Source organism: Oryctolagus cuniculus, chromosome 10 (genome assembly GCF_051225735.1).
Source record: "Oryctolagus cuniculus isolate XC-2025 breed Fujian yellow rabbit chromosome 10, ASM5122573v1, whole genome shotgun sequence".
In the NCBI taxonomy this organism is placed as follows: domain Eukaryota; kingdom Metazoa; phylum Chordata; class Mammalia; order Lagomorpha; family Leporidae; genus Oryctolagus; species Oryctolagus cuniculus.
The window spans coordinates 44,294,379-44,317,580 of NC_142876.1; the positions used below are offsets into that span (position 1 = coordinate 44,294,379).

Consider the following 23,202-nt stretch of genomic DNA (forward strand, 5'->3'; position numbering starts at 1 on the left):
ATGTATGATATTGACCTATGAAATAATTTAACATCATGAAAACTGGTTGAATTGCTTGTCATTCTAGTTTCAAGTAATTACCAGAAAGTGAAAGACTCATGCCTTTACTCAAACATATTCTGAATACAGTATGAGATATCTTTTTGAATTTATGTATAGAAACTGACTTTCAGTTCTAATTTGATTTGTATGATAAAGATGACATTTAATCTTTCTGAATGTGTGCTTGGCTTTAGCAAAACCATGAGATGTAATATTTAATGCATATTAACTCTGATCTATTGGATGTAATACAGACATTATATAGAGTCAATAGAACTTAATCAACAAAGGAGAGGAAACAGAGCCGTGGAGTTTAAAGATTTAAAAAAGAAATTACTATTGTGGATGTGTATAAGGAAGATGTGGAACAATAGCTTTTCATGATTTTCTTCACTATTTTGCAATACCTTCAGCATTGTCACAATGTAATCTATTACTGTATAACAAAAAGATTATAAAAAAGATGTTCTTTGTGAAAGCAACTCTCAGGCATGGTTTACTTTTGTCTTCTATTGTGTTGTTATAAGCTACCTAAAATATGATTTTTAAAATTTTGGAACTTGGGCTAAAGTGAAAGTGAATATTTCGTAGGTACATGTTCAGTATTTCTGTCTTGTTTTATTATTTTTGTTTTTATCTGACACGTCTTTTTTCGTTATTTCTTGACACAATTTTGGAAATGGTTTTCAGTAATGAATCATAGTGGTTGTGTCTTGAAAATGCAAATGTTTTCCCCAGAAGCTGTGATTTAAATGCTGACCCATAGTTTATTACAAATATGAATCTTTCCTATTTAAGGCAAGATTAGGGCACTTCACATTAAGAATGTGTCAATTATTTGGCTTTTTAAGGATTAACAGCTCACACCTTGATGTTCAAAATCATGGCTTTCAGAAATTCCTGCTATTCATAACCATTACAACAATTAAATGGTTTTTTGAATGTTTATTCTGTTGGGATTTTTTTCAAAGTTTGTCTTTTGAGACGCAGAGGGAGAGAATGAGAGAGCTGGTTCACTCCCCAGATGCTTGCAACTGCAACTGCCCTCAGCTGCGACCAGCACGGGGAGGCTAGACATTGTTCTGGGTCTCCCACTTGGATGGAAGGGACACAACTACATGATCTCTATCCACTACTTCTCAGGGACATCTACATTAGCAAGAGGCTAGAGTCAGTAGTAGAGCTGTTTGGAACACAGATACTTTGATGTGGCTGTCTTAACTGTTGTCTTTAGCAAAGGCCAAACACCCCCTTCTCTGTGGGCTTTCACTATGAAAAAAAAAAAAAAAAGACAAAGTCCTTTCCCTCACAGATCTCATAATTAAATCAAAAAATACACATGTTCACAATCCATTATTCAAGAGACTATATGATAAATGCTAAATGATGTAGAATTGGGGAGAAATAAAAAGCAAATGTTTTATAGGGAAAAATGAAAAGAAAATATTAGATAGAGACATAAGACCTAAGAAATAAGACAGAGAGCCTGGGAATGCAGTAAAAGATGGCCCAAATGCTTGGGCCCCTGCACTCATGTGGGAGAACTAGAAGAAGTTCCTGGATCCAGATCAGCGCAGCTCCAGCTTTTGGTGCCATTTGTGTGGTGAACAGAAGACCTTTCTCTTCCTCTCTCTGCCTCAACTCTATCTCTCAAACAAATAAATAAATCTTAAAAAAAAAAATGAAATGATAGAGAATCTGTACTGTGTGAAGGAATGGCAGTATGGATGTGTATGGTGTCCCTTGATGACTGGTGAGGCTAGAATAAAGAACGTGCTGTAATGGGCAGGGGAGGTGGGGATGTTTCACGGACTTTTTATTTTGTGGATGTGTGACTTCTAGGCCCTTGCTGTTACAAAACATATGTAATATCTAGTCAATTTGTAAGTACTTATGGACAAATATTATCTTTGTTCCCTAAACAAGTAACACACTGACATAAAGAAGCTAAAAGCTGAGAGTTGCTAATTTAATCGATGAATGGCTGAAATGAAATAAGTTGAGAATTATAGAATATTAAAGTGGAAATTCATCTAGATGGTAAATTAGGTTAGTCTCAGACATTCTTGGATCTTTTCCATGATGTACTTCATAAATGATTTTATAGGTTCTCCTTAATTATGGTACTGTTATAATGCTTGCTACCTCATGATATCGTTTTTGTGCTATTGAAAAATTCTAATTATCAGAAATATCCCTGGGAATAATTGCCAAAATTTTCTTCCTTATAATGTGGAATCACCATCTGTTAATCTCTTTTTTTTTTTTTTGGAATAGAGCCTCTAAAATTTTCCTTCCATAGCCCTAGTGTTATTATCCTGAGGGCAGCCATGTTAGAAGATAGTATCTGTGCCTTTTGCAGAAATTGTTACAAAAGATGGAGAACAGACTCACCCTTACACAATGATAGATCCTGACTTCCTGGCAACAATTGATTGGTCCAGATATGGACACCTGACCAACTGAAAAGAAAAAAAAAACTGAGAAAGGAGTCAGTTTCTCCTTGGTGGCTATTGATATACAATGTAAAACTCAAGAGGTATCATTATTCAAGAGTTATGAAAAAAATCATGCTGTAAAAAAGAGCTGGAATGACCGTGAGAAGTGAATCTGAGTTGAAGCAGAGAGAACGCTGATTCACTTGTGTCCCTGGATTCCTATTTTCCTTTGGATAAACTACTGATACTTCCCACTATTTTTTTCATAATGCTGTTTTCTTAAAACAAATTCCTTTTGTTTTTTTTTCTTCAAATTTTTAAAATATTTTCTTTTTGAAGGTTTATTTTACTTATTTGAAAGACAGAATTACAGAGAAAGAAGGGAGAGATAGAAAGAGATTGTCCATTTGCTGCTTCATGTCCCAGATGGCCACAATGGCCAGGGCTGGGCCAGGCCAAAGCCAAGGGCCAGGAGCTTCTTCTGGCTCTCCAACATGTGGATGAGAGGCCCAAGGACTTGGGCTATATTCTGCTGCTTTTCCAGGTGCATTAGTAGGGAGCTGGATCAGAAGTGGAGCAGCTGAGACTCAAACCGGTATCCATATGGAATACAGGTGGTACAGGCGGCAGCTTAACCTGTTATGCCATAACACCAGCCCCCATTTTTCCCCTTAAACTGGGTTTCTTGTGTATAAGTACGTATATAGGAGAACAATGTAATTGCCAATCTTGTTTAACATTTTAGGTTGCTGGTCTCAGCAGTGGTTGGTTGATTCTCGCTTCTGGATTCCACATCTTTGACTTACAGGCCTTGGTTGGGAATCTCACTGATTCCTTTTCACTGCCTTGATGATTTGAGTTTGTATTTGTGCTGTTTATTGGATATGTTTACCCACTGAAGGGGTTCAAGATCTAACGAGGGTAGGATATTTGTTATAGTCTTTGTTTGAACCATGATAGTAAATGAGTTTAAAATTTCAGCTATATTGTATGGTGAAAAGTTGGAAAAAAGTTACTAATTTTTAATAAGTAAAATTTATGAAGTATTTTCTATTCTTAGTATTTTTATCTTCCTTATGAAATGAATAAAAACACATGAAATCAACTAGAAGCTCTTTTTAATGCATATCAATAACAGAGAACTTTACTTAAAACTGCTGAATGTAAGAATTTTTATTTTAATAAAGCACAACCTAGCCTGGAATTCCCCACATGCTTACTCTAGAGAGAGTACAGTATTACGCATCAAGGCAAATATGTAGATGAGAGTTTTTATAGCTGGCTTGGTAACAATAGGGAAAATATTTGAAAACAACTGATATGTCTCCATCAATAGTAGACTGATACACTAATAGAATGGAATTCTGTAAAGCAGTAAAACAGAATATGGCTACATATAACAACATGAATAAACCTAAAAATTGGAATAAAGGGGGAAAAGAATAATTTTTGGAGTATAATAACATTCATATAAATTTTGAAAGCTAAACAAATGCTATACACTATTTTGATTTATGAATATAATGAAAATATGCTGAAATTGTGATATATTTTTGATGGTTGTAGTTTCTGGTAAGGGAGGGAGGGATATGTAAACACTGAGGACTACAGAGTAATTTAAATTTTGTCGTTAGCTATTTCTTAGGTGAGATTTCAGGATACAGGGTTATTTTTTATATTGTTATGCAATATATCACCATCAGAGTATTTAAAAACAAGACATTACATATAACATTGTGAGATAAAATGTATAAAGTGAGTTTTTTGGTTCAGAATGATAGATGGCTCAATAATTTTACTTTAGCAATGTTAAGCCAAAATGCTTGAGACCCGGGATTCTGTAAAAGAAAAGATTATGAAACTGTTCCTGGTGCTTGCCAGTAGAAGGATGAGGTTTAGGACAAGTTTCTATTAGCAGGGTCAGGTGGCAGTTGAGCAGATGTGCACTAGAGCTGAGTCCTTTCATGAACTTTAGAGAAGGAAAGTTTAAGCTGTTTACATTGTACCTTTGTTGTCTGTAGGAAATAGGGGTGGGTTAAAACAAGGGTCAAGGAAAGCTTCAGATAGCAGGGAAGTACATAAGGAAAAGTACTTGCTACATCTTAATTGGTTAGGATTAACAGTATGAGAAGTTTATATGTAAACAGGATGTGGCAGTGGCTTTGGTAAAGATTCAACAATTAGTGATGTGAAACAGTCTTCTGGTTAACAGATTAACTTCCCTTATTTACCCTCTACTCTCTATTCCTTGTAATTAATTTTAGGATATCTCAGATTTTTTTTTTTTTTGTTAACCAAGGGGAAGCAAATAGAATTTGAGGAATGTGGTCATTTCTCAAGATGCCAGCCTAAGAGTGCCATCATTTACCAGTCACAAAGGGAAACAGTATATAATCTAATAAAAACTTGGAAACTCATGACTGGAGCATAGGGAGATTACTGATGCCATAGACAGGAGTGTCAATTTGTAAAGTCAACAACAGGAGTCACTGTGCACTTACTCCTCATGTAGGATCTCTGTCCTTAATGTGCTGTGCATTGAGATTTAATGCTATAACGAGTACTCAAACAATATATTTCACTTTGTGTTTCTATGGGGGTGCAAACTGTTGAAATCTTTACTTAATGCATACTTTACTTAATGCATACTAAACTGATCCTCTGTAAAAAAAAAAAAAAGAAATTATCAACTCCCAACTTGACTCTCACTGGGATTAAACATGACAATAGGTCTGATCTGATTTCATCATCATTTAAAAAAATCATCTATTATTTTTCACTTTATGTTTCTGTGTGGGAGCAAACTGTTGAAATCCTTACTTAATGTATACTAAGCTGATCTTCTGTATATTAAGATAATCGAAAATGAATCTTGATATGAATGGAAGGGGAGAGGGAGTGGGAAAGGGGAGGGTTGTGGGTGGGAGGGACGGTATGGGGGGGAAGCCATTGTAATCCATAAATCGTACTTTGGAAATTTATATTCATTAAATACAAGTTAAAAAAAAGAGGTATAAATCTCAATTGTATAAATAAAAGCAAATAGAAATAATGGCCAATAGTGATTCTTCTGGCACCATCCTAAAAAAAAAAAAAAAACTGATCTATGACAAAGGAGCTAAAATCAATCCCTGGAGAAAAGACAGTCTCTTCAACAAATGGTGCTGGAAAAATTGAATTTCTATATGCAGAAGTGTAAAACAAGACCCCTACCTTACACTACATACAAAAATAAACTCAAAATGGATCAAGACTCTGAATCTAGTACCCGATACCATCAAATTAGTAAAGGAGAACATTGGGATAACTCTGCAAGACTTTGGCATAGGCAAAGAAGCATAGACAAAGCCAAAATAGACAAATTTGATTCCAGCAAGCTGAGAAGCTTCTGGACAGCAAAGAAGACACTTAACAGAGTGAAGAGGCAACCAATAGAATGGGAAACAGTATTTGCAAACTATTATGCTGATAAAGGATTAATATCTGGAATCCATAAAGAGCTCAAGAAACTCAACAAAGCAAGTAATCTGGTTAAGAAATGGGCAAAGGATTTGAACAGACATTTTTCAAAAGAGGAAATTCATGCAGCCAAAAGGCTAATGAAAAAAACAGGATCACTAGCCATTAGGGAAATATGAATTAAAACCACAATGAAGTTTCACCTCATCATAGTTCAAATGGGTCTCATATAGAAATCAACAAACAATAAATGCTGGCAAGGATGTGGAGAAAAATGTGCCCTAACCCACTGTTGGTGGGAATTTAAACTAGTGCAGCCATTCTGGAAGATGGTATGGAGATACCTCAGAAAACTGAAAATAGATCTACCATATGACCCAGCAATCCTGGGAATTTACCCAAGGGAGATGAAATCAGCATATGAAAGAGTTATCCATACCCCCATGTTCATCGCAGCTCAATTCACAATAGCTAAGATGTGAAATTAGCCCAGTTATCCATCAACTGATGACTGGATAAAGAAATTATGGTATAAATGCACTATGGAATACTACTCAGCCATAGAAAAGAATGAAAGCCTGTCTTTTGCAATGAACTGGATGCAAGTAGAAACCATTATACTTCGTGAAATAAGTCCTCAAAAGACAAATACCATATGTTTTCCTTGATCTATAACAAACATGTAATGTGTAGGAGTCAAATTGACATTTTGAGCTTTGGTGATTGTTTATAGCCCTTGTTTCTGTTGTTGAGGAACACTGTTTTTTTCTTCACATGATTTGTTGAACTCATTACTTAGTATAGAGTTAATTGTATGGACGTAGATCATTGTAAAACTTAAGAGAGGGAATAGAAGAGAAAGGAGTGGGGGCAGGAGGGAGGGTAAGGTGGGAAATATCATTGTGTTCCTTAATCTGTGTACATGAAATACATGGAATTTGTATACTGTAAATAAATTTTTTTAAAAAAGTTTATCTGCATGAGTTTGGAGAGCCTAACCCTATTCAATCCTTAAGAGAAAACAGTTATAAAAATGTAATAATAATAATAATCGCTTATTCTTATTTCCACAAATAAGAGTAGGAGAAAGATGATCAGTAGTTGAGCTCTTCATCGACTGTAGTAATGTAAACTAAGGCATTCCATTTGTTTTGATGGGGTAGGACAGAAGAAATGTGTGAATACCAAGAGAAAAGATTGTTAAAGATTGTTAAAGAGAAAAGATTGTTAAAGTAACATAAAAGAGAATTCTAGTAAGACGAATTTTAGGTGGTCATTGGAGTAATGATGAAAGAGAAGTGGTTTTATGAACTCCCCAGCACAAGTAGATGCTTAAGACAAAGTAGTAGGGAGTATACTTCTGTGTTGCCAAAGTGGAAGGAAGTGCACATGTGTCATTGCATTGTAGGTTTTATGATGATGAATTAATTCAAATTTAAGTGTGATTCCTTTTATTTCCTCTCTGAAGCAGGAGGTGATATTTTTCAAAGGGGATAAGTTGGACATAGAGAGGTTAGGTGGATATGAGATTTGGAACAATTCATGCCTTTAAGTTTTTTAAGCCTAAAAATTAGCCCTGGCCCCTACCTGTCAGTCCATTTTTATGACTCTATTCCTCCTCATATCCTGGTTTCAGAACCAAATTATCAGTTCATTATTGTCTTTGAACATATCCCAGCATGGATGATCTAGCCCAATTCAGTCAACATACTTGTGTCAGTAAAAGTTCACTAGAAAAAAATGTCAGTATAAAAGGGAGAGTTTATTTCAGGATTGCACAGTGGAGAGACACAACCTCGGCAAATGATAAAGTGAGCTTAGAAGGGACACAGAGAGGGCCTGTCTTTTATAAAGTTCTTGCCCAGGTTCTTACCCCAGCCTACTCTAGAAATAAGGGGGTGCAAGTTTGCAGAAAAAGCACTCCATTCCAATTGGTTAATTTTTAAAGCTGCCAACAGGTCACAGTTCATTGGTCATGTCAGAAGAGTGGTGAAATGAGATTTTTGGAAGCTAGCTATCTCTGCAGTTGATAAAAGAACTTGCCAAGGCAGGGATGGCAAACTTTCTCTCAGGAACACAAGATATAACAGAGTGCTGCTGACCTCAGTCAGCAAATAGCTGGTTGGCTCCAATTTGAATTTTAGGCTCAATAAATCATTCAGGACCCATCTTAAAAGTTAAGTGTTTCCTGGGGTTTACATTTGTAACTCTCATCCTATCTTCCACCAGCCTTATGTTTTGCCTAATGATAGAGCCCTTATTATACCTTTTAGTGAAGTTTTCATTGGTAATGATGATATCAACATGATATTTTTGGTTCCCTTGTAATGGGAATTGACAAGAAGCCAGTGTGTGCAAATATATACAAGTTTTACTGAGGGTTTATGTTGGAGAACAAGTGAGACAGTTTGGCAATAAGAGGTTTTGCCAACTGGTTCAATGTGGGGAGGTGGACAGTTCAGGGGATTTTTGTTATGTGAAGAGACACTCCCCCTCCCTCAACACACAGCACCTCAACTAGCCCTGGTCAGGGCTCTGTGCAGGTGTATTTCTTACACAGGACAACCTCAAGGAAGTCTGGTATGGGTTACATTGGGTTACTTTTGACATGCATGTGGGCACTAAGGAATCTTTTGTGCTTAGTGTGTGGCTGTTCCTTGTTCCTGACTTGTTTGAAGCTGGGTGGAATAATTTGCAATGGGAGATGAATTCTTGTTTGGTTGAGAGATGGATACAAGTTACTTTGAGTCTTGTGAATACTGCTTCTATCTTGTTTTAGTGGTGGGTCAACAAATGTTAAATAGCCACCTGTCAGGGCAAAAACAAAACAAAACAAAAAAAAAAAACAAAAAACAAACAAACAAAAAACAGAAACAAAACTTGATTTGTGGCATTTGTTGATTTCCATGATGTGAATCCACTCATCAGGGTTGATTCCAAGCTACCAACATCATCTCGAATAACTTGTAAAGTTCTTGAAAATTTAATGATCAAATCTTTGGCCAGAACTGTGAAGGATCTGAGATTTTACCCTACTGGCAAGCTAACAAGGTAGCCTGCTACTGATGAAAATAGCCTGAGGGAACCAGGCAGGGGAGATCTTGCCAGGATGATAAAATGCTGTAGCTGAATGTCAACTGAAATGTAATAGACCTTTTTTCGTTGTCATTGCTGTTAATTTATACTCGTGCATTAGGATTGGTTTCTAGAATTAATAAATTTATGACTACTGTTTCTACTTAAGTACATTTCTGCTTTTGGACCTTTGCAGCTTGGTAAGCTCTGCATAGACAACTCTGCTAGAGTCTCCTAGCTTGTTATTGGCAACTCCTCAAAGAGGACACCGTAGAACACCATTTAGTATAGACACCTACCACCTTCTTACATCTCCTTAAATCTCATATGCTATCATGTTTATGATCACTGTCCAACATATTTTCCAAGTTCCGTTGTAAATACATATTCTATTCCATAGGTATTTGTGTATTTTTAATTCCCATAAACATCAGGATTGTCTAGCTATCATATTTCCTTTAAACAGTTTTAAATGATTATAGATTCACAGGAAATTTCAAAGAACTATACAGGTAGGTCTTATGTCCTCTTTACCCATCATGCCCCAATACTAGATTAGTGTTGTTCATAACCACTGCACAACAGTAGTCACAAAATTCATATTGGTACAAACCATACAGCTCATGAATATTTCACCACTAATGCATCCAGATGTATGTGTAGAACTCTACTAAATCTTGTCAGTACACAGGCTTTTGTAACCACCACTGCAATGAAGATGCTCAACTATACAATTGCCACTGCAGTCTCTGACATTACTTCTCTTCCATTCTTAGCCATGGACAATAGCCAATTTGTTCCCCATATCTATAGTTATTTTGTGTTATGAATGTAAATGGAATCATGCAGCATGCATCCCTTTGACATTGACTTTTTTTCACTTAGAAAAATTAATGAGCGTTTCCTCCAAGTGGCTGTATGTGTGATTTTCGACCTCACACCCCAAGAAACAACGTGTTCCTTTCAGTCTTTCAGTGTTTTTCTCGAGTATATTTCATGACTTAGAAGTACCACAATTTGTGAATGGGTGAATATTGAAGAGCGTTTAGGTAATGTGCAGGTTTTGGCTATTATGGGTATAGCTGCTAGGAATATTCATGCACAAATTTCTGGGTGAAAATCAGTTTCATTTTGGTAATTTTTCTTTTTTTAAAAGATTTATTTGAAAGGCAGGGTAACAAGGAGGAAGAGGCGGGGCAGGGGGTGTCTTCCATCTGCTTGTTCACTCCCTAAATGGCCCAATAGCTGGAGCTGTGCTGGCCTGACGCCAGGAGCCAGGAGCTTCCTCTAGGTCTGTCACATGGGTACAGGGGCCCAAGGACTTGGGCCATTTTCTACTGCTTTCCCAGGACATAGCAGAGAGCTGGATTGAAGTGGAGCAGCCAGGACTTGAACTGGTGACCATATGGGATGCCAGCACTGCAGGTGGCAGCTTTACCCCCTATGCTGGACCCTTTTTTCGTAACTTTTCAAAAGTACAAATGTTGGGTCATTTTGGTAAGTCCATTTTTACTTTTACAAAGAACTACCAAGCTAGTTTCCAGAACAGTTACATCATTTTACATTCTACCAGGTATAAGTGACCCAGTTTCTCCATATTTTTTTGCCAGCATTTGATATTTGTGCACACTTTTTTTTATAATAAAAAGCTTTGAAAGTTTTTCATTTTCAGAGAGAGAGTGAGCACCTCCGTCTGCTGGTTCACTCCTCAAATGCCTGCAACAGCTAGAGTTGGGTTAGGCTGAAACCAAGACTCAGCTGAGGTTTCCCATGTGGGTGGCAGGGAAATTAAAAATACTTGAATTTTCCTGTTGCTTCCCATGGTGCACATTAGCAGGAAGCTGGAATTAGAAGTGGAGCTGCATCTCAAACCAGACACACCAACATGGGATGCAATTGTCTCAAGTGGAATCTAAACTGCTGTCCTACTGTCCAAACACCTGCTCTTCACCCATTTTTTTTTTTCTTTTTTGTTTTTGGGCTATTCTGCCAGTATAGATGTCTCATTTTGGCTTTAATTTGCACCTTGCACATGTCTTATTGCTGGGCATGGATGGGGTTTCCACACCCTGCCAAGGCCTTTACTGACAGGGAGCAGCAGGAGTGCCTGGTTATTGCTCCCTGTCTGACCTTCACTGACATTGTGCAACTGGTGCACTCTCGTTACTGCTGGGTCGTGGTATAAGTTGTGACTCACTATTAAGCCTGCTTCGACCTTCCACAGTGGGAAATAGAAAGGGTACCCCATTACTGAAGCACATGGAAGACCAGGATTGCCACCTTGTCTCCAGCTGACACTGTCATTGGATGGGGTGATGGTGCTTGAACCCAAATCAGTGGAGATTGAAGAACTGGATCCCTACCTGGCCGCCGCCTCCCTCCAGCAGGGGTTTGGGGAATGCCTCGTTACAGTCTAGCAAGTGTGTCTGTAGCCTAGGCCTCTCATTCAGCCTGTGTGGGACCACAGAATTTTCTGTAGTGTTGGGAGTAAAGATGTTACTGTCTAAATGCGTTTGCTCTTACTAAGCTGCCCCCTCCCTGACACACTGGCTCAAGCAAGGACACTGTAACGGGAGCTTTATTTGATCTGCAGCCCTTGGCATTGCTGTTTTCTTCAGCCTCTGGTTTGGGACATTTAAAGGAAAAAGAAAATCTCAGAAACTCATCACCTCATCACTCCTCTGCCCCAAAGGCTCCTGCACTGTCAGCTTCTTCTCTCTACCTTTCAGTCGTCTTGTGTTTGTTTTATACATAATGGCTAGGGTGGTTTGTTGTTCTTGGAAAAACACGGGAAAACACATATATTCCATCTTCCTGAAAGTGGAGGGGAAAAGCCTTGAATTTTATGTTTGAGTATGAATTTTCCACCCCGTCAGAACTGCAGGCTTCATTCGGTATGGTTTTCTTCTCAATTTGATTTACCAGTTCTTTCCTCAGTTTTGTCAAATCTACTTTTACATAGAACCTGGGAGTTGAGAATTACAGTTACAGAATTTTTAGCTCATGGATTCCTCACTGGCTTCAAGTTGACAATACTAATTTTCACAGATTTTAGTCCTTAAAAATTAAAACGTTATAAACATGTATTTGATAGTTTATTAATCTGGTAATTGCATTATCTGAAGTATCTTTGGATCAGTTTCTATAGCTTTAATTTTTGTTGATTTTTGTTATCTAGTCACTTCGAAAAATATTTGAGAGACAGGGAGGGAGCAAGCAAATGTGCACATGCTACTTTGACAGCCTTCTTGTTTGCTGGTTCATACTTCAAATGTCTACGATGCCCAGGCCAGGTCAACACTGGAAGCCAGGAACTTAATCCTGGTCTCTCACATGAGTGGCAGGAACCCAATTACTTGAACCATCCCTTGTACCTACCAGGTCTGCGTTAGCAGGATGCTAGAGTTAGAAGCAGTGAACTCAGGCATGGGTATGGAATATGGAATGTGTTTATCTTAACTACTAGGCTAAACACCTACCCTGAAAATTGTATGTTTTTATTATAAGCTTAAGTTAAAAAATTAAAATGGTGATATAAAGTTTAATTATGATTTTTCTATATTTTCCTTTCCTTTAATAATTCATTCTTTATGAGCCAGATTGATTTATTTGAAAAAACACTGAACTTAGATTCATGGTTTTCTTTCATAGCAGTTTTCCAAAAGTCTTTTTACCCTGAATAAATTTAACAATTTCAATCAAAATGTCCAGGTTATAAAATTAAAAAATTGAGCTAGATGATTTTCATCTCTAAACTATGATGATTTTGTTCTACAAATTAAATGAGGCAAGTTTCATATCTGTGGTTATAGACTTATCCTTTTGTTCAACAGTTTAAATTTCTAATAGATACTAATTTACAGGAAATATGGAGGAGAAGAACTCATTGAAAACAGTATAGGGAGATTATCAACAATGTAGAAAATGCTGTAGGACAGAATATTTGATTTTATTTCTACAGAGATAAAATTACAGAAAGAACAATGTATGTATAATTCATAGATTAAAGATAATTAAAACACTTGAGTTAAATGCTATTTGTGGACTTTATATTTCAATGCTAATAAATTTTTAAGAGAAAAATACATGAAAATGGAAGAAATGTGAATAGAATATATATTTAATGATAATTAGACATACTTACTGTCAGATTATTGGTCTACTGACCATGTTTAAAACATTTTTTGATATATTTGCAAATATAATAGTGCATTATCTGAAATTTGTTTAACCATGATCAAGGGTAGGTTAGCACTGTGGACAGGAGTATGGGAGGTAGATTGGTGACAAGTTGATAAATTGTTGAAATTGATTGATGGACACATAGTAGCCCATTACATTTTTCTCTCTACCTTTGTATGCATTTGAGTTTCTCCATAATGTTTAAATAAAGGACTTGAAGGAAAGTAAAGTAGAGATGCTAATCACGTAAAACTTTTATCATATGAAATGAAAATATTGTAGGTTCCAGAATTCTGATAGGACTTTGAATCCATGGCTACAGTGACCAGTGCTGGATTATTTAGTGGTCAGGCCAGACATCTTTTCAGGTCTCCCATAAAGTAGAATATCAAATATTCTGCCTTCAGGAAGATTTTTTATTTGATGTCCCTGAATGACAGCATAGTAGTCCTAATAGGAAAAAGAGTACATTATTGGGTTTCCTGCATTTTAAACATAATTTAGTTTTAATATATTTTTTCTGACACTATCAGTTCTTAGATTGACAAATGTAGAGAAGTTAAATAAAAAAAAATGATTCATGATATTTAAATAGTTTTCTTTGTAACTAGGTCTCAAAGTACCATCAATAACCATGCCTGAAAATAAGAAAATTTCCCCTTCTCCTGCTGGAGATGATCAAGCCAAGACAGGTAAGTTAATCCTAAATTGGCTTCTTTGAAAATGGAGTATTGGGATATAGAATTCAGATCATTGAGAGAATAAGGCAGCTACAAATATATTCATCTTTTTTGGCATCAGGGATAAAAAAAAAAGCTAAAGCCTACCTGTATCAAGAAAGTAGGTAAGTGAAAAAGGCAAATCAGTTTAAGGAAAACACACTCTCAGAGTTATAATCAATTACAGTTTATGATTACTACTGAACTACAGCACAGCAGTAAAATAGGTAAGTATTCTAACAGTGATGTGCTGGAATCACCTCTTACTGAGTTGTGTGCAACTTGTCTCAAATCCACTCTCTGGGTAGCTTGAACTTGGCCAGGCTGGTAATATTTCCTACCTCTGTCAGCTGGTTATTAGACTTTTGTCAGTACACCACTGAAGATAAACACAAAAAATAAAAAATGAAAACAGTGATGTAATTCTATTTCAAAAATTGCATTAGGTCTTATTGCGTGGCTTTGCTCTGTTGCTTTACATCCTGAGCTCTGGTATCTTTTATTCTGCAGTATCGTATCATATCTTGCCATAATATAAAGCAAGAGATCAGAAAATCACAACTCCTGGCTCAAATCATGACAGTACCTTTTACATACAGCCTCAGAGCCAAGAATGGCTATCCTATTTGTGAAGAATCGTAAAATGAAAGTAAAACAAAACATAAAAGAATATACAACAGAGACTGCATGTAGCCCCAAACCTTAAAATTATTAATTTCTTGCCTTTTATGAAAAATGTTTGCTAACCCTGCTATAGAAAGTATCTGAGTAACTTGGAACAATAGTTTTTTTTTTTTTTTAATCAGTTATCTGTTGCTTCACTGATTCTATGTTAACAACCACAAAAATGCAGGTGCATCCAGCACCACAGACATTCATGGTAGCTCACTCGTATGTGAGATTCTTAGGAAATTTTGCTCCCTATGGATCATTCATACATCTTTAAAGCCACAAGTTTTCTAAGCACCGTTTAGTGATTCTTCTCATTTTGGTGGAAGATCTGTCACATGTGTAGGGCTTTGGCCTAGAAAATTAGGTTGACCTGGTTTACTATGCTGTCTTTCCTACTCCAGCAGAATGTTAGGGACCTGATCTTTAGCATTGGCAGGGGTTCAAGATATGGGGCAAAGGCACAGGATATTCAATGCTCAGGACTTGCAAGTTATCATTTCTTCTACGTTTTATTGACCAAAGCAAGTTGCAGATAACTCAGTCTAGGTGCGGGAGATTAGACTCCACTTCTTTGTGTAAAGTCACATTGCAAAAGAATTGAATACTTGGAGGAGAAGATTGTTGAGATTAATACTGTAATCAAATCATTACAGTCTTCTCTGAGATGATAAACGCAGTCGTTTCATAATTCCAAATATGGATGATGTCATAGTACAGTGGATTTTTTTGTAGAATTATAATCTTGGATAGAAGTTTGCACTGAGATCATCACACCTATTTTCTGAATATTAGAATCATTTTGGATTTCACTCTTTATTGCCTCTAAAGTTTTAGTTTTAAAAAATTCATTTTCGTAGAGTTTGTATAGTGAATTTTAAGCAAAATTTTTTTTCATTGTGGAAACTTTGAAACTTCAGATTAGCAAAAATATCTAATTTAAAATGATTTTTCTCAAGGACACAATTTGGAACAAATTAGAGTAATGAAGTCATATATAAAAATGCATCATGTTTCAATACCTGAAAATAACAGGTTTGGATTGCTTAAATGGTTAATTAGACTAATTAATAGTTTGTTCCAAGACTTTGGAGAACTGAGCTGGTGATTTCCCTTTGATTGACTTGACAAGGTCTATTTATTTTGTATTGGTTCAGAAGTGACCAATCTATCTTGGTTTTCAAGCAAAAGCTAGAAAATTCATCATGTTAACCATGACTTGGGCTACCCACCTTCATTTTATGCATTGAAGAAATATACAAAGTCAACGAAAACTGCAACTCACATGATTGAGAGGGAAAGTATTCTGTGACACAGATTATTTCTGTACATGCATAAAAATGAAAATATATCTGGTTGTTTGGAAAATAATAGGATTAATAAATTGCTTTTAAAATGTGCTCGGCTGGCAAGTATGGGATTTCTGTATTCAGATGACATTAAAAATAATTTGGAATTCTGACATCAATAGCGATTATCAGTTAAGATTAACTTCCATCTCTTTGATATCATGCCATCATGCCTTCATTAAACTCTATATTCTACCGAGCACCACCAAGAACACTTGGCTCATTAAGCCAAGCATTGAAATGATCACAATAATTTGTCAGACTTCAATGTATAATATAATATCTTGGCAAATTTTAAAATTATAAGTCTAAAGCAATCTTTGTGGGATGATGTAGTTTATCTAATGTTGTATCCATGTTTGAGAATGTTTGTGCTCAATTAGGATCATCAGGAGAATACAGTATGAGGTCCTACATACTAATATCTGTCACACGGTATTCAACATAATACTTTTCTTAATAAGTTCCTTGTTTATTGCCAAAATAAATCCTTTGCTGATGTTCTGCCAATCATCATGAAACTACCGTGGCGATACCAGAATTCTCATTAAAATGTAAGAAAGAAACTGGACAATTATTTTGTCCACTTGGATGTGATAAGTGTAAAACAAATTATTAAACTTTTTTTATGTTCTATACAGTTATAGCTGTAAGTATTAAACATCCTAACCAACAATATTTTTAGGTAACTCATGTTTACAAATGGTTAGGTCTATTTAATATAACAAATAATAGTACATTTTTACAAATGTAATGTTTATGTTCAGTAAATACAAAACTGTAATTCATGTCAGTATTACATTTATTTGTATGAAAATACTGACATTGCTTCAATTTTTCTATTTACTAAGGTTTCTCAGAATGTATCTTTTCCATATGTTCTATATGTATCAAATATATTACATATAGTTTTTATAAAACAGTATTTTCATATTTAAAATAGAAATTGTTTCACATATATAGAAATACCTGAAATATAAGTCAAGTATAGAGTGCATTGATAAAATTAAATATTTGCACTAATAATCCACCTTAAGGGGAATAATCCTATTGTCACTCATCCCTTACAAATCAGTTTTATACATTATAAATAGAATGTTAATATGATACATAGATATAGTATTATATATTTAATCTCATCGCAATCTTTAACTTCCTGTTAACTCACTAGTACTTTTTAGATTGTTTGAATATAACGAGTTTTCATTTTTATTTTTGTGTCAATATAATTTTGCAACTTTCTTTCATCCATTCTAGATTGTTTAGTGCTCTGTTGAATGGAGGTATTGAAAATGCACATCTTTCTTATTTCTTATTTTTAACATTTTTTGAGAGGAAAGGAAAGAGAGAAAGGGAGATAAATATATTGCTGGATTAGGTTTGATAACCATTTGTTTATGATTTTTACATCTATACTATTGAGTAACATTAGCCTCTAAGTTTCCTTGTGTATTTGTCTGATTTTGGCAGGGTTTTATAACATCACAACAAAATTGGAGAGTGTTTCTTCATTTTTCATTCTCTGAACAAAGTAGAGTAATGCTTTAATTATTTTTCTTATCCTCTCAATTTTGAGGGATATAATAAATTATTGATATAATTTATGAGCTTTAGAAATACTGAGGTTATTTATTCTTAATTCAATATTGATATGTCGTAATTTTTCTTTTTTATTCATTTAAATTTTAAGTATATTGGTACAATATTTTAAGATATATTTTGTATCTTTGTATGTACAGAATTTATAATAGATACTTGTTTCTCCTGTTTGTTCACTCTTTGGATAATCTTCCACAGTTGTTCATTGCCATAAAGGTTTCAGAGTGATAATTTCTTGACCTTTTGATTATTTCTAGATTTTTGTTGTTGCTTTGCTTTCTCTTTTATTAATTTCAAATATTCTTACGTACCTTCTCTTTCTTCTGCTTTTTTGGGGGTTTCTTTTCCATATGATCTTAATTTGGATGATTAGATTACTAAATTTTAGCCTTTTTTTCTCTCCTAATGAATTACTTAAACATATAAGATAATAAAAAGGATTGAATTGTCAAAGTGTACTCATATGAATTGGATATATGACTCAACATGTAGATTCACTAATAGTTTTAAGGATACAGGTAATTTTCAAGCACAAGTGATACAGGGATACCTTGACCCATCGATATAGCTCTCCAACTCCTGTATTACCTCATTCCATGTGCTTTGTCTGGTCCAGATTAATTTATAATATCTCTAAGCATGACACACGCCATGCAGCTTACTCAGAATTCTGCCTTCTAGTTATGGAACGTCTTGAGGTTTTATTAAGATAGTTTTATAGTTAACATACCATTCTTCAGGGAGGCATATCCCATGGACAAATGGATGCCATAGCTCTTTATGATTACACTTCTAACAGCCAGAAACATTCTGCTAAAAACTTTCCACAAATTGAAACTCTCGAGTGTGGGGAGCAACTCGGACTAGACTAAGTTACTGGAATTAAGACTTATTCTATGCATCTGCTCTCCCACAATATGGTGCTGAGAAGGGAGTAACAGCTTCTACACAGCTGCCTCCAGTTCAACCAATAAACAGCAGGACCTGCTCCTGATTGGAGGAGAGCAGCGTACTCGACATGTGGGTAGCAGAGTTGGGATTGGTGGAAAAGGACTATAAAGGAGGAGAGAGACAACATGCACGAGGAACATCTAAGAGGAACATCTATCTGAAGGAACACCTGTGCAGCCCCCGAGAGAGCCGGCCGGCGGTGTGCCACTCCCCCGCGGAAGTGGGGAAAAGTGGCAGGGGGAACTGCCCTTCCACGGAGGTGGAATGTAGGTAGCCAACCCGGGAAGAACCAGCAGCAAACCCGGGGAGGGCCGAGCAGACGAAAGAACAGCGCAGGGTCCTGTGTCGTTCCTCCACGAAGACGGGGAGCGACATAATGGTGCCGTGACTCGGATATGAAGCCTAGGCAGCGTTTAGTGTCGTTCTTCCATGAAGAGGGGGAGCGACATAATGGTGCCGTGACTCGGATAGGAAACCTAGGAGGGAAGAAACGGGAAGAGGTGGGAAAATACCGGAGAGAGAGACTAGCATAGAGCCTAGGGGAAAGCCGGACGGAAAAGGTGCCGGAAGAAGCTATTGAAAGCCTAGGCATAGACTCGGATACGGACTACGGGGGGAAGCTGGGAGAAATCTCTAAGGTCGAAAGCGAAAGTGAAAGCTAGAACAAACAGATTTGGATACGGACTGTGGGGAGAAGCCAGGAGAAATGAGGGAGGAATATTATTGGAAGAAAAAGTTAGGAAACATACCGGGTAGAGAAAAATGTTAGGGAAATTGAAGCCGCGGGGGCAGGCTGAGGCGGAGACGTAAGCCAGCTTGGAATTCTTTAAGTCAGCCCGGGGGGCAAAAGGCGAAAATTTGGAACCAGAGGCAGAGACGTGGGCCGCCAGGTTGGAATCCGTCAGATTAGCCCGGGGAGCAAAGGACGGGAAGCCAGACCAAAAGACGCAGACGCGTGAGCTAGGTTGAATTCGCCAGGTTAGCCCGGGGAACTTAGATTGAATACCAGTGGCGGAAACGTGAGCTGGGGCTGTGTGACTCGCGGAAGCCGCTGCGTGCAGAGAGAGCACGGGGCGTGAATAGATAGGGAACGTGGGGCTAGTGCGAGGCCGTGGTACGGGCGCGAAGGGGTGCGGAGACCGCGGAGTGCGCGCGCGAAGCCGGGAAGCCGTGCAGATGAGAGAAGCGCGGGCTGAAGCGGCTCAGAGCCGGGAAGCCGCAGAGAAGCAGCCTCGGGGCGGGCGCCGGGAAGTCGCAGGGATAAGAGAAACAGAAATTTAGAAGTAGAAATAGGAATGCTGGCAGATAGAAGTAAAATGGGAGAGATAGGAATGCCCGGAGATAGAGAAATAGAGAAAAATAAGGCCTCCCCTCAACATGGCAATGAGAGAGCTTGGATTCGGTCTGCCTGATTAGGGAGGTGGTGAGCACCTGTGGGCGGCTAGCAGCTTATGCGCCGCAGGTCACTGAAGACAGGCACGAATTAACATCAATAAGTCTCCCCACAATACCGCAATGAGAAGGCTTGGATTTGGTCTGCCTGATTAGTAAGGCGATAAACACCAGTAGGCAGCTCGACCAGCGTATGAGCTGCAGGTCACCGAAGATAGGCACGAATCAACACTAATAAGTCTCCCCACAATACGGCAATGAGAGGGCTTGGATTCGGTTTGCCTGATAGGGCTTGTAAGCACCTGCAGGCAGTTCTAGCAGAGCAGAGCATGTGCTGCAGGGCACCGAACACAGGCACGCATCAGCGCCTAAAAACCTCCTCACAACATGGCGAAGAGAGGACCCGGACTCGGTTTGCCTGATTGGTAGGGCTTGTAAGAACCTGTGGGCAACTCTAGCAAGCAGAGCAGAGTGTGTGCCGCGGGGCACCGAAGACAGGCGCGTATCAACGCCAAAAATAAAAAGAAAGGGGGATCTGTGGGGAGCAACTCGGACTAGACTAAGTTACTGGAATTAAGACTTATTCTATGCATCTGCTCTCCCACAATATGGTGCTGAGAAGGGAGTAACAGCTTCTACACAGCTGCCTCCAGTTCAACCAATAAACAGCAGGACCTGCTCCTGATTGGAGGAGAGCAGCGTACTCGACATGTGGGTAGCAGAGTTGGGATTGGTGGAAAAGGACTATAAAGGAGGAGAGAGACAACATGCACGAGGAACATCTAAGAGGAACATCTATCTGAAGGAACACCTGTGCAGCCCCCGAGAGAGCCGGCCGGCGGTGTGCCACTCCCCCGCGGAAGTGGGGAAAAGTGGCAGGGGGAACCGCCCTTCCACGGAGGTGGAATGTAGGTAGCCAACCCGGGAAGAACCAGCAGCAAACCCGGGGAGGGCCGAGCAGACGAAAGAACAGCGCAGGGTCCTGTGTCGTTCCTCCACGAAGATGGGGAGCGACACTCGAGTTAATAAAGGACATTTCCTATATTTTCCGTGTTGTCTGTTGTTAACATGAAGAACATTTGACCTCATCACCTCCTTTCTTTGGAGGCTTCTCCTTCACTGCCATTGGGAGTATGAATTATAGGCCTGCTATAAACGTTATATTTTATTGGATTTTGATTTAGTATTTGACCTTTGTATTATCTAGGCCCATGAAATACTCGGGGTTTTATATCTATAAGTTTTTATCTAATAGATTATGTGATAGAGGTTCACTATACATCCTTACTCATTATTGTCTGAAAAAAAAATTACTTATTTTATTTGATAGGGAGGGAGAGAGGGAGAAGTGGGGGTGAGGGATCTTCATCCACTGATTCATTTATTAGATGCCTGCAACAGCAGGAGCTGGGCCAGGCCAAAGTTGGGAATCATTCCAGGTTTCCCACATGTGTTGCAGGGACTTAAGTATTTGAGCAGCCATCTGCTGCCCCTCAGGGTGCACATTAGCAGGAAGCTAGATAAGAAGTGCAGTAGCTAGAGCTTGAATCAGGTACCCCACAGAGGATGAGAGTGTCCCAATTGCTGACTTACCCACTGTACTGCCCTCCCGCACTCATATCCTACTGATTTTTGTCTTTCTTTTTTTTTTTTTTTTTTTTTTGACAGGCAGAGTGGACAGTGAGAGAGAGAGACAGAGAGAGAAAGGTCTTCCTTTGCCGCTGGTTCACCCTCCAATGGCCGCCGCTGCAGCCGGCGCACCGCGCTGATCCTGGCAGGAGCCAGGAGCCAGGTGCTTTTCCTGGTCTCCCATGGGGTGCAGGGCCCAAGCACCTGGGCCATCCTCCACTGCACTCCCTGGCCATAGCAGAGAGCTGGCCTGGAAGAGGGGCAACCGGGACAGAATCCGGCGCCCCAACCGGGACTAGAACCCGGTGTGCCGGCGCCGCAAGGTGGAGGATTAGCCTATTGAGCCACGGCGCCGGCTGATTTTTGTCTTTCGATCTTTATTACATTGAAATTGGTAGGGTTCTTTGTTTTTTTTCTTTCATCTCAAAGTTGGTCCTGTGTTACTGTATGCATAAATGGTAATGATTAATAATTTTGTCTTATATAATCGTATTAGTATTACAGATGTGTATACTTGTTTCTTTTAAAACCATATGATAGGAATTTTGTTTTGCCAGATTTCAAGATAATGCAATTGGTGTGTTTTGCATTCATTTGCCTAATATATATCTGCCCATTACTTAATTTTAGACTTTCTTGATCACTTACATGTTGTATAGATTGTATATAATGTTAGATTTGACCCTTTTGGTCAGACTAAAAATCTACTATAGGGGATTTTATCCCATTTGCTATTCTAAATAAGGCTAATGAGATATCCTTTCCATTATTTTTAATGTTCTATGTTTAAACACATTTATACATTTTATCTGTGTATTATTTTCTGTCCTTTTTAATAACTTTGAAGCTTGCAATAATTACATGCTAGAATCTTCTCTTTTTTAGATAGTGTATTTGGTCCATAATATGAGAAATACCAAAATGAGCTAAAAAGCTTTTCCTGCACTTGCATTCTATTTTCCTAATCTCTAATGTAAAACAATATCATTTAACCCCAGATTAAATTTATAAGCTAATTTTATTATACTATAAGATAACTTTATTATATCATATATCATATATTATATCATGTATTCTCATTCCCTGCCCAATAACATGGTTTTTTATACAAAGTATGCATTTTCATTTTACTTGAAAGGCAGAGAGAGAGATTAGAGAGCTAGCTTCCATATGCTGGTTCACTCCCCAAATGCCTGTGGCAACCAGAACTAAACCAGGCTGAAGCGCACAGATCAATAGCTGAATTCAGGTCTCCTGTGTTGGTGCCAGGAAACCAAATAGTTAAGTCATCATCTGTTGCCTCTCAGAATACAAATTAATAGGAAGCTGAAATGGGAAGAGGAATTGGAATCAAGAGCTGGACCTCTAGCCCAGTCACTCTGAAATGGGATGCTAGCATCCCAAATTACATCTTAACAGCTGTGCTAACACCCTTTCCAAAATCACGTTTTTAATAGTAGCAATGTATGTACATTGTCAGAGCGAAAGCTCTTGCACCTACTGGTCTGTTACCATTTTCCCATGCTCTAATGTTAGTTAAAAGACTATTATATTCAAGATCCTGTAAGTCCTTATGCCAAATTTCTCTCATCATCTTTATTGTGCAATAGCCATTGTCTAGTGGATTCAACATGGAAGCATCATAGGAAATATGTTCTCTCAGTGCTTGAATGTTCCTAACACTTTTTTTTTGGCCTA

At 37.8% G+C, this 23,202-nt stretch overlaps 1 protein-coding gene across 1 annotated transcript in view; it reads left to right on the forward strand.

Moving 5' to 3' along the window:
- Positions 1-23,202, forward strand: part of CCDC178 (coiled-coil domain containing 178) — a 501,523-nt gene that overhangs the window by 12,366 nt on the left and 465,955 nt on the right. Inside the window, exon 2 of the mRNA XM_089305201.1 lies at positions 13,808-13,888. Coding sequence (XP_089161327.1) covers positions 13,831-13,888 — 58 coding nt within the window. The 5' untranslated portion in view covers positions 13,808-13,830. The remainder of the gene's footprint in view (positions 1-13,807; positions 13,889-23,202) is intronic.